This window comes from Narcine bancroftii, chromosome 5 (assembly GCF_036971445.1).
Source record: "Narcine bancroftii isolate sNarBan1 chromosome 5, sNarBan1.hap1, whole genome shotgun sequence".
Lineage (NCBI taxonomy): Eukaryota > Metazoa > Chordata > Chondrichthyes > Torpediniformes > Narcinidae > Narcine > Narcine bancroftii.
Window position 1 is genome coordinate 166,906,271 of NC_091473.1, and position 12,700 is coordinate 166,918,970.

General features: G+C 41.2%; 1 protein-coding gene across 1 annotated transcript in view; it reads right to left on the reverse strand.

The window, feature by feature from the left end:
- Positions 1 to 12,473, reverse strand: part of appl1 (adaptor protein, phosphotyrosine interaction, PH domain and leucine zipper containing 1) — a 65,028-nt gene extending 52,555 nt beyond the window's left edge. The window contains exons 1-4 of the mRNA XM_069939632.1: positions 12,325 to 12,473; positions 10,020 to 10,118; positions 8,042 to 8,101; positions 676 to 747 (exon numbers count right to left, since the gene is read on the reverse strand). Of these exons, the coding sequence (XP_069795733.1) occupies positions 676 to 747; positions 8,042 to 8,101; positions 10,020 to 10,118; positions 12,325 to 12,378 (285 nt within the window). The 5' untranslated portion in view covers positions 12,379 to 12,473. The remainder of the gene's footprint in view (positions 1 to 675; positions 748 to 8,041; positions 8,102 to 10,019; positions 10,119 to 12,324) is intronic.
- Between the last annotated feature and the right edge of the window lie 227 nt (positions 12,474 to 12,700).

A 12,700-nucleotide genomic window follows, 5' to 3' on the forward strand; every position in this document is an offset into this window, starting at 1 on the left:
TAATATTTTTTTCATGTCTTGCAGGAAGGACTCAAACATCTGAATTTATCATGTGTGCCTCTAGTGTGAAGCAAGTTTGGCTACCCCAGTCATAATCCTTTGGTGAAAGTGGGAGCAAATATTCACCCAGTGGAGTCCCTTGATCGTGGTTTGCTCATTGCAACCGTTTGAATCAAATTGTGTGAAGCAGCAATGGTGTCACCCAGAATGAAGAGTCCATTGATGCCACTGGTAGTTGGGTAACTCCTTATCCCTGCTTAGTAATTACTGAGTTGCTGCAGTCAGAGGCTTTATCTGTAAATTTGGGGAGGAGGGGGTTAATTATCTATAATGTTATTATTCATCTTTTGGGCGGCTCTGTGGAAGGGGAGGAACCTGCAGATGCACCAACGATTAAATGTTTTCAAAGAATATGACTGAAAATAAAATAAATCGCTTTACGGTTCATATATTCATGCAAGTGGTTTGTTCAGTGCAAGTACAGTGTATGTCTTTTCAACTGTTTATTCTTAATGCAGGTGTAATAGTTAGGCATTGTAAGAGTAAGTCCCAAATAACCGGAAATGCACTTCTCCAGCATCTATCAATCCTCATAGGTTCTGGATACTAGGGGTTTTACAGTAAAATTAACTGACATTTTGAACTCTAATTTAAACAATCTGAGCTGCTACTTACTTCATCTATCATTTGTGCAAATTGTTGTAGGGTGGAGGTCATAACCTCATCATCACCACCAAGGGGGAAATGCTATACAAAAAAAAATTAACCAGAAACAAAATTAATTTGCTAGTCAGAAGAAATTTATTGGTAAGATAGAATCAAATTTTATTAGCTATATATTTTTTCCCCTGCAGTTTTTCTAAGTTCCTATCAATACTGAAAAGTATTATAGGAACTTGGATTCCCTTAAATTGTTCCCCAGCAACATAAATTAGCAAGGAAAACATCCCAATGTTTTGTAGTAAATCACTTTTTCCAAATCTTGGCATGAAATTTGCACATATATTGTACAAACATTATTGCAAAGTATTGAAAAACTAGAAATCTATCTTCTTGCAAAGCACTTTAGTAACTGAGACAGAAGATTGGATTCAAGTCCCAGGCAAGAGAATTTTACTCATGAATCTAGGCTAACATATCCATTGCAGTAGGGAAGGAGTGACACTCTGTGGGAGCAGCTGCCTCCTGAATAAAATCTAAAACCAAACAGCATGTCTGCTCCCATGCACGGTGTAAAAGACCTTGTACCACTACTCTGAAAGAGGAGTGGGGATTGGGGTGGGGGAAGGGCAAGGAGATATTGGAGGATTCTTCATTCCAGGTCATAGCAACATAGGAAGTAGGAACAGGACTAGGCCAAAAATGTCCCATCGAGCCTGCTCCACCATTCAATACGATCATGGCTGATCTAATTTATGACCTAACTCCACCTACCTGCCTTCTCCCCATATCCCCTATATCATGTAAAAATTTATCTAACCGAATTTTAAATATGTTTAATGAGGCAGCCTCAACCACTTCCCTGGTTAGAGAATTCCAAACATTCACTACTCTCTGGGAAAAACTATTTTTCCTCATCTCTGTCCTAAATCTACTCCCCGAATCTTCAGACTGTGTGCTCTCGTTTTAGTTTCCCCAGCCAGCTCAAAACACCTTCCTACATCTATCCTATCCATACCCTTCATAATCCTATATGTTTCTATAAGATCTCCTCTCATTCTTCTGAACTCGAGCGAATACAATCCTAGACGATTTAATCTTTCATCATAAGTCAACCCCTTCATCCCAGGGATCAACTTAGTCAACCTCCTCTGGACCGTCTCCAAAGCCAGTATATCCTTCCTCAAATATGGAGACCAGAACTGGACACAGTACTACAGGTGCGGTCTCACCAGTACCTTATACAGTTGCAACATTACCTCCCTACTCCTGAATTCAATTCCTCTTGCGATGAAGGCCAACATTCCATTTGCCTTCTTAATAACCTGCTGCACCTGCAACCTAACTTTTTGCGATTCATGCACAAGCACTCCCAAGTCCCTCTGCACAACAGCATGCTGTAGTTTTACACCCTTTAAATAATATTCAGCTCTTTTATTTTTCTTGCCAAAGTGGATAACCTCAAACTTACCAACATTGTACTCCATCTGCCAGACCTTTGCCCACTCATCCAGCTTAACTATATCCCTCTGCAGACTCTCCACATCCTCATTACAATTTGCTCTTCCACTCAATTTGGTGTCATCCGCAAATTTGGCTACACCACCTTTTGTCCCCTTCTCCAAGTCATCAATGTAAGTGATGAACAGTTGTGGGCCTAACACTGACCCCTGCGGCACCCCACTTACTACTCTCTGCCAACCTGAAAAACTCCCATTTATCCCGACTCTCTGCCTCCTGTCAGACAACCAATTTTCAATCCAAGCCAATATACTTCTCCGGACTCCACTTTCCTGCAACTTACTGAGAAGTCTCTTGTGCGGCACCTTATCAAACGCTTTCTGAAAATCCAAATATACAACATCATCAACCTGTTCTCCTCTATCCACCGCACCCATTATATCCTCAAAGAATCCTAACAAGTTTGTCAAACAAGATCTTTCCTTTCTAAAACCATGCTGCTTCTGCCTGATTGAACCCATACGTTCCAAAAGTTTCACTATTTCATCTTTAATGACGGCTTCAAGCATTTTTCCAACTACAGACATCAAGCTAATTGGCCGATAATTTCCAGTCTTCTGCCTACATCCCTTCTTAAAAAGTGGCGTGACATTTGCTGTCTTCCAGTCTGCCGGGACCTGCCCAGAATCCAAGGAATTTTGGTATATGACCAGCAATGCATCAACTATAACTTCTGCCATTTCCTTCAGAACCCTTGGATGCATATCATCAGGACCAGGTGATTTGTCTAGCTTTAGTCCCATTAGTTTCTCCATCACTACTTCCTTTGTAACAACTATCTTATCAAGGCCCTCCCCCACATTCGCATCCTTAACTCCGCACTTGGGCATGCTGGACGTGTCTTCCACCGTGAAGACTGACACAAAATATTTGTTTAATGCCTCGGCTATTCCCTCATTTTTTGCTACCATTTTTCCTTTCTCATCCTCCAAGGGTCTTATGTTAACTCTGGCCACCCTCTTACATTTTATATATTTATAAAACTTTTTGCTTTTTGTTTTTATATTTTGTGCCAATTTACTTTCATAATCCTTTTTCCCATTTCTTATTACCCGCTTTGTAACCCCTTGTTGTCTCTTAAAGTTTTCCCCATCTTCCAGTTTCCCACTGCTCTTTGCAGCTTTGTACACCTGCGCCTTCAATTTTATACTCTCCTTTATTTCCTTTGTTAACCATGGTTGATTTTTCCCCCTTTTTCCTGACCGGAATATATTTTTGTTGAGCATTACAAAATATTTCTTTGAAAATCTTCCACTGTTCCTCAACTGTTTCATCAATTAGTCTGTGCTCCCAGTCCACTTGCCCAATTCCTCCTTCATCCTATGGTAGTCACCCGTGTTTAAGCATAATATATTAGTTTTAGATCTAACTATTTCCCCTTCCATCTGAATGAGAAATTCAATCATACTATGATCGCTATTTCCCAGATGGTCTCTGACTATTACATCATTTACTCTACCTATCTCATTGCACAACACTAGATCCAGGAGAGCATTTTCTCTTGTGGGTTCCTTAACATGCTGCTCAAGAAAGCTATCGCAGATGCATTCTATGAAGTCCTCTTCCAGACTCCCACGACCAACTTGATTTTCCCAATCTATGTGGAAGTTAAAGTCCCCCATGACAACTGCCGTATCATTATTACATGCCTCACTTATCTTTCTATTTATTTCCTGTGCCATTAAACTATTGTTATTTGGTGGGCGATAGATAACACCCACCAATAATTTTTTCCCTTTGTTATTCTTTATCTCTACCCAAATGGACTCAACATTATGCTCTTTAGATCTTATATCATCCCTCACTACTGCCTGGAGCGCATCTTTGATTAAGAGTGCAACTCCACCTCCCTTACCATCCTGTCTATCACTTTGCACCACCTGATATCCTTGAAAGTTTAATTCCCATTTAGGGTCACCTTGTAGCCATGTTTCCGTGATGGCTACCAAATCGTAGGCATGGGTACCGATTTGCGCCTCAAGTTCACTAACCTTATTTCTAATACTGCGGGCATTCAGATAAAGTGCCCTCATGCTTTTTGTCCTTTTAATATCTAGTGACTTCTGTAACCTTTTCTTTTGATTTTTCTGCCCACTATTTTTCTTTGTAATTTTCTTAAGACTATCATTGACCCGAAAACTCACTGCACCATCTGATTTTTTACTTTCTCCTCCCAACATTACTTTTCCTATTTTACTTTTCCTGGCCATTACTTTATCTTCCCTACCCTTTTCCCTATCACTCTGGTTTCTATACCCCTGCCAAATTAGTTTAAACCTTGCCCCACTGCTGTACCAAACATACTTGCCAAAATGTTGACACCTTTTGGATTTAGGTGCAACCCGTCCCTCTTGTAAAGATCATGCCTTCCCCAAAAGAGATCCCAATGATCCAAGAAGCCAAATCCTTGCCTTGTACACCAGCACCTCAGCCACATGTTCATTTTCCTTATCCTTACATTCTTTTCATCACTTGCATTTGGAACAGATAGTAATCCCGAGATCATCACCCTAGCATTCCTGTCTTTCAGCTTTCGTCCCAGCTCACTGTAATCCCTTTTCATTACCTCCTCCCTTTTCTTGTCAATGTCGTTTGTACCCACATGTACCAAGACATCAGGCTGCTCTCCCTCTCCTCTCAGAATATTTTGGACCCGATTTGTGATATCTCATACCCTTGCACCAGGGAGGCAGCACACAGGTCAGGATATTATCCTGAATAAATAATATCAGAACAGATTTCCGAGTCAATATTATTATATTGTTGCTTGTGTGAAAGTGTGCTAAGGAATGATGGATGGAATTAACTTGAACAAATGCAAAGGTTAAACTAGAACAGGACTCGAGCAGAAAATGGTAGGACCTGGAGAATGCTGTACAACACAGACACCTTGGAGTACAAGTATACATTTCCCCTAAACACAGGGTGGTGAAGGTGGCATTTTCATGCGTGCCTTCTTCCATCAGGATTGTGGAATAGAGTTAGAGCATCATGTTTCAGCTCCGGATGACATTGTTGAGTCACACTTGGTGTTGTGTGTAGTTTTAGTGTGTCAGCTATTGAAGTTGTTATGGGGTATATTATATTTTATATTAATGTCTTTAAAAGAGATAGATTGTGGGGGTTTAGTATAGGTCACTTCACAGACAGATATTAACATTTCACAAAAAGACATCTCATTTGAAGTGCAAGAGCTATGCATAGGCAGAGACGTCATGTCCACAGTGACTTTACGGAAACTTTGAAGAATGGGGACATCACAAGTAGGTGCTAATTGGACTGATGTTGGGGAATAAATGGACTATTGTCTTTAAAGCAACAGATTGCCAGGCTCAAAAAACTGATTCTGGTGCCAACAATCTGTCTGGTTGCAGTTTGCTATTCTAAGAGGGGTCATGTGGTTTTGCAAACAGAGAGAAAAAAACGTGATTCTTTGGGGTGGGGGGGGGAAGAGAGAGAAAGAGAGAGAGAGAGAGAAAGAGAGAGAGAGAGAGAAAGAGAGAGAGAGAGCCGAGTTCTGCAGTGGCTTTTGGAGACTGCAAGTAACATGACAAGCTGGCAGGGTTGTTAAAACACTATTTTGAAGATAGATAGGTTGTGAGTTCTGAGTTCAGCCTGTTCAAAACCCTTGTGATCCTTACAAGAGGAAATGGCTGGCTAAAGTGTTTCTCCTGAAATAAGGGAAACAAGAGGAACTCTGTGGTGTCCTGAAAGAAGAGGTTATCATTTAGAAAACTCATGATGGGGCAGGTTTCTTCGGCAAGGCACTGAAGCGACTGATGGTGGGAGATCAGTTTGTTTGTCCAATGAGCAACAAATTTCTCTCTCTGAAACCAGCGAGAACTTTCCTGAGCAGTAACCATTTACCTTCAAGCACCTGAGCCTAGTGAAAATTCATAACTGTTAAATTCTGTGCGCAGTATAAGAATTGCCTGATACCGGTGAACTTGGAGGAGTGAGAAGTGAGAATAGACTGTAAATCAAAGGACTTCCCTGAGCATATGCACATTACAAACAAACACGTGTGCTTAGAATTAGAAGGGGGTTATGTTAGGTTAAGTCAATAGTGATAATTTAAAGTGTGATTCTGTTTTCATGTTTAAAGATTTTAAAGCAACTTTTGTTTTTATTTGTTTTGGTGAATTTCTACTTCTGCTAGGTTTTGGGGTCCTCTGGACTCATAACAAAGTTATAAGACATCATTAAGCTGGAAAAAGTGCAGGAAGGATTCACTAGGATATTAGTAGAACTGGAAATCTTGAGTTCTAAGGAAAAGCTGGATAGACTGGTGATTTTTCCCTGTCCCTGAGGAGGATGAGTGATGGTCTTTTAAAGTCATGAGGGGTATAGATAAGATGGATGTTCCGTCTATTTCAAGGCAAGAGAGTTTAAAACTAGAGTACATTGACTCAAGGTGAGAGGGGAAAGATTTACAGGGTACCCAAGGGGACAGGCAGGAAGTTAATTTTTTTTAACAATAGGTACAGTTAGGTAAGGTTCAGAAGGGATATAGTTCAAATGCAGGCAAATGGAACCAGTTTAGATGGGCAACTTGGTCAGTGTGGACGAGTTGAGTTGAAATGAAAATCGTGCTTCAGTCCAATTCAATTATTTGACTCCCTCAATGAAATAGTAACCATTATTTGGGAAAAATTGTATTCTATATATTGTAATCTTTAGCTTGGGCAACACATTCTGTAACTACAATCTTTTTCTTTAATTTTTGCTCTATATTGAATCAAAACATTTTAATGTAAAAGTGTAGTGGTTAGCGCAATGCCTTTACAGTGCCAGCGACCAGGACTAGGGTTTGAAACCTGCGATAACTGTAAGGAGTTTATATGTTCTCATCGTGGGTCTACGTGGGTTTTCCCCAGGGACTCCAGTTTCCTCCCACCATTCAAAATGTACCCGGGGGGGGGGGGGGGGGGGGTGGTGTGTAAGTTAATTTGGGTGTAAAGAAAATTGGGCGGCATAGACACGTGGCCTGAAATGGCCTGTTACCGTGCTGTATGTGTGAATAAAAAATAATACTTAAGCAGAAGTTCAATTTGGATACCCAAGTGCAACTGTCTTGCTTTTAATCTGGAATATAAAATTTTCTACCTATTTTAAGGGACAATAACCTCTTCAATGCAAACAAAATTTTAGAATGGGAAGGTTAATATTTTCCTTTTGGAGATGAACTTCTAATCAAGCATCCCCTTAAGTATACAGCAGATGATGTCAGCATTAACTGTTTTCTTGACAACTAATATTACAAATATGCCCAAGAACGCCCTGGAAATTGAACAAGGAAATCAATCTACCAGGAAAATAAAATTACTGTAAATACTTTGAATCATTGATTATGTATTTAATCCTATTATCAAACTTTACTTTCTCTGATCCTTTACAAGAACTTAAGACTTGGCTCTGATTCAACTTTAGCATAATTTACAATTAACTGAGACCTTCTGATTTCAGAATCGAAGAAGAGGCCATTTATAACTTAGTGATAACCTACTTAAATAGTTCAATCATCAAAGTACTTGAGTCTGTGCCAGGTCTCTTACAGCAAAATCTAAAGCCGAATCTTGCTGGGCCTTGCATGTTCTGCATCAAATTTTTCCCGAACAACAGAAACAAAGTAGCCTTTCAATCAAACGACTCTTTTTGGCGAAGCATACTTTTTTCCAACAGCTTGGTAAAGAAATTTCTCAACCTTGCCCCTCACACAATTTTAATGGAAGATCGAATTTTCAGTCAGAAGAGTTGTTTCCTCCTAGTATCCTTAGCCACTTAAATCACAATTTTAAGAATTTCCATTCAGAATTCCTCTCCAATTTTGCTGTGGTCACTTCCTATGATTTATTTTTACCTGTTGTTTGTATTCCTTAAGCAACTTGGAAGTCAGATGTGTTGCTGTGCTTAATTCATTCTAATAAGAAACAAAAAGAGATTAAAACAAGTTGCAGAATTTTCTTCCTTGCACTGATGGTACTGACTCTTATAAGGACAGGCAGCATCTGACAGATTACCTATTTTCAAAATACTCAAAGCTATTTTGTATTTCCTAATAACATAGAAGGAGGATATTCAGCCCAGAATCTATGCAGTGGAGCAATTCCATCCCCTAAACCTTCAAATAATTTATTATGTAACTAATTGTCCCAGCAATTATTTCATTCATTATCATAGATGAAAGACCATGCTAGCTACACTCAAAACCCAAAAGCAGCAATATATGACTAACCAGGACACCACAGATTGTCAATATTTAATACCATGCACGTCCTTCATTGGGAATCTACTTATAGCTGTTTATTTTATGCATGGCACATGCTCTAATCCAAATATGCTCTTGGTTAAGATCAAATGTTGACACAAACCAGATTTCCCCAATTCTGTATAGGTTAAGGCCACAATCAATGATATCTTTGCTAAATATGTAAAAACAAAAGCTATAAACTTGGAAAACTCAATAATCCTATAAAATAACGAGAGGTTTTGATTTCCAAATTGAAAATACTTTGATCAAGTTTTCTCAACATAGAATCACAGAATATTACAGCACAGAAAACAGGCCCTTCTGGTCTGTGCCAAAATATTAAACTACCTAATCCCACCTGGTTCATCATCCTCTATGCCCCTCTCATCCATTTACCTGCCCAAATTTTTCATTAATGTTAAAATTAAGCCCGCATTCACCACTTCAGCTAACAGCTCATTCCACACTCCCACCACTCTCTGTGTGAAGAAGTTCTCCTAATGTTCCCCATAAACTCTCACCTTTCACCCTGAACCCATGTCCTCTGGTTTGCATCTCACCTAACCTTAGTGGAAAAAGCCTACTTGGATTTACTCTGTTTATCCCACTCATAATTTTGTATACCTCTATCAAATCTCCCTCATTTTTCTACATTCCAGGGAATAAAGTCCTAACCTGTCTCTTCTTTCCCTACAACTTAGTTCCTACATCTTAGTAAATCTTCTCTGAATTGTTTCAATCTTATTGATATCTTTCCCATAGTTAGGTGACCAAAATTGCACAAAATACTCAACAATCTTATACAACTTTACTATAACATCCCCATACCTGTACTGAATACTTTATGAAGGCCAATATGACAAAAGCTCTCTTTACAACCCTATCCACCTGTGACGCCACTATCAGGGAATTATCCCCAGATCCCTCTGTTCTACCTCACTTCTCAGTGCCCTACCATTTACTGTGTACATCCTTTCTTGGTTTGTCCTTCCAAATACAACACCTCACACTTGTCTCCATTAAATTCCATTTTTCATCTGATCTTTTCAGCTGGTTCAGATTCCTCTGCAAGCTTTGAAAGCCTTCTTTGCTGTCCACAATGCCTCCAATCACTGTGTAATCTGCAAGCTTGTTGATCAAATTTACCACATCATCCAGATAAATCATTCAATAAATAATGCTTATGAAGCTCTCCACCTTATCATACACATTCCATTTCTATTCACCTCCCTTTTCAACTTAAAAAAAGGTTTGATTTCTAACTTTTTTTCTCTGATGAAAAATCAAAGATCTGGTAAGCGGACTCTTGTCTCCCTTTCTACAGATGCTACCTAACTTGCTGAGTATTCCCATCTTTTTCTGTTGTATTTCAGATTTTCAGTGCCAAAAGCATTTTAGCTTCTGGAATAAAGTTGTAAATATTTGTCATTCCACTGTACGGTATAGATTTCATTCTACACTGATCACTAGTTTCTTTTTTTTTAAATTTATTTAAATTACGTTTTTAAAGCCAAACATGCAATCAAAAATGAAGAAAAAAATTAAGTACAAAGATTGATCTCCAGTTTCTGATAACTTACAACTGTACCTGTGCATTGTAAATCCGCTTCATGGCATTATAGAGTTGGCTGAGGTAATTTGAGACTGAACCCGCATCTTCTTCAAACACACCCAGCAGTGAACGTGTCTGCCCAAAATGTAAAAATAAAGTTGGACAAATAGGCTTTTGGATATCTTTTGAAGTTTTCATTTATACAAGTTAATCTTAATGTTTCTACATTAAATGAAGTCATAACTGTGCATGTGAATTGCTTGATGAAAGTGAACCGTCTCCTCAAGTAGACAACAGTCAAGTGAGGATTGAAAAATGAAGGGCCAGAAACTTTTAATTAGAATCACAATTAATTGTTTCGCTGAAGAAACAACTTTGTTTTTTTTAAATCATTAATTAAGTATAAAACTGTCAGATGTACCATCTTTCAGATCACAAGAGGTTCCATGTGAAGAGGAAGGCTTTAAATTTTTTCTTGAATACATTTACCCTTGGATCAACATCCAAGCAAATTTGTCGTACTTTGTCGGAGATGATAAGTGCAATGTTTGCTTGCATTGTAAAAATGGTACTCCAATGAATACAAAGTCCTTTCAGTTGTCCTATGTGAAAGATATTTATAATGTTTATTGTCATTTCCACCATAAAATATACTTATGCACTGGCTTGCTGGAACTGAATGGACACTTTGTAAAACTATATTACAAAGGCAACTAAAAAGACAATAAGCAACAATAGCATACTTAACTGAATTAAAAAGAGACAATAAATACAAAAAAAGTAGAAATGAATATTCACAGTTAACCAAGTGCAAAAAAGTGATTTCACAATGCAGGTACAGAATCTTTTATCCAAAACCCTCGGGACCAGACACTTTTCGGAATTTTTTGGATAATACAATCATAGTAACGGTGGTACGTTAATTTTTTGTGCTGATTTCAGATACATGCTAAACAAAGACACGCTCCAAGTAGAAGGGTTTCTGGACCTGGATTGGGGGTGTTTGTGGCGGCCATCTGAGCTCCTGACAGCAGACCCTCGACCCAGCAGACCGCCAACCATCGCTCCCAATGCCCCGGCCATCCGCCTACTGTAGCTATGGCGCCCCGGCAGCGGACCCTTTCCCAAGCAGTCCACCAACCGTGGCTGCCGATGCCCTGGCCGCCCGCCTACTGGAGCTCTCAGAGTCCCTTTTGAGGACCCTCCATCGCTCTGGCCGTTTACCCACTAGATCTCCCTATGCATCGGCAACCTTCCCATTGGAACCTCCAATGTCCTGGCTGCCCACCTATCCGAACCCCTGACCCCCCCCCCCCTCCCTGCCTATTCAAACTCCTGACGGTAGATCCACGCAACAACCTACCACCGCCTATCTGAGCTCCCAATTCAGACAGCAGACCGGGGGCAGGAAAGGATGTTCGCAGCAGTGCAGGACTGGACTGGGGGGGGGGGGGTTACAACGGTGTTTGCAGCGGCGCTGGACGAGTGGGGTGTCCGGATGCAGCAAATCATAGGCTCTGGACTCTGTTTTCCTGCTGGCACCTAAAAAGTATGGATTCCCTTGGGTTGCACTGATAACCAACACGGGATATTCAAGCGTGAGTTGAGTGTGGGTCGCGTTGGGGGCCAAAAGCAGATTTGGAAAAAGCAGACATGGAAAAACTGTTTGGTGTCTGGTTTTCAGACAAGTGAGGGGAACGTGAAGACCCCAGTATCTTTCCTGCAACGAGTGGGGAGAGCTGCCAGCTGAAGTGGTGAAGACAGGCCCAGTTTTGACACTTAAGAAACATTTGGATAGGTCCAGGGACAGGAGATATGGAGGGGGCGGTGCGGAGGCTATGGTCAATGGGCCGAGGCAGAATAAGTTTGACCCAGGCACTTTACGTTGCTAAAACAGACCATTTCGCCGTGGGAAAGTGCTGCAGGCAAGTTAGCAACGGGTGTGACTACCATTACAACACTTGAAAACTATTTAAATACAGGCAAAAAGTTTTGGGATGTCCCGAGATGCAAGTGCATTGTGCTGCAGAATGCCAGCCAAGGGAGCCTTCAGCTTGTTTATCTGCTCGCGTTGAATTCGCTTGGTTCAAATCAGTACTTTAGCTGCTTATCTTCACCAATCCCAACAAGTTTCACCCCAGGCTTCGCTGCGAAAGCCTCGGATCATTTCGTGCCTTGGAGCAACGTTGTTTACCCCGTTTAACATGAAGAGGACCTATAAATGGGCCAGCACAGGGCGGCTCGCAAACTCCCTGAAGTGGCTGCCGCCGGGTCGACCCCTCGGCCGGGGTCACGCCACCGCCGGGAGAGAGGGCCCCCCCGCCCCTTCCTTCGCCCGTACCTGCGGACTGTCTTCCAGAGTTTCCTCGATCGGCAGCTTCTCGACGCCTGGCATTTCTGCGGCCTCCCAGCCCACGAACTAGGGGGAGGTGGGAGGGGGCGTGGGCGATGGCAACGAAGCATCCACAGCTGGAACGTCACCGGGCGGAAATCCTGCTGCCGGCCGTCGCCTGCTGATTGGCTGGCCGCGCTGCCAATTAAATGCGGCTTCCGGTGCAGGTGTGAATGGAGTGTTCCTGCGCGGAGGATGAGGCGAGAAGCTGGAGCCCCAGAGGAGGCGGCGGTAGCCGCTTTATTTTCCTGTGGGCCCCGATTGTTATGCGTAAGTCTGCCCGCTTTTATATGATACGGAGACCCGCCCCCCCCCAGCTCCAGAA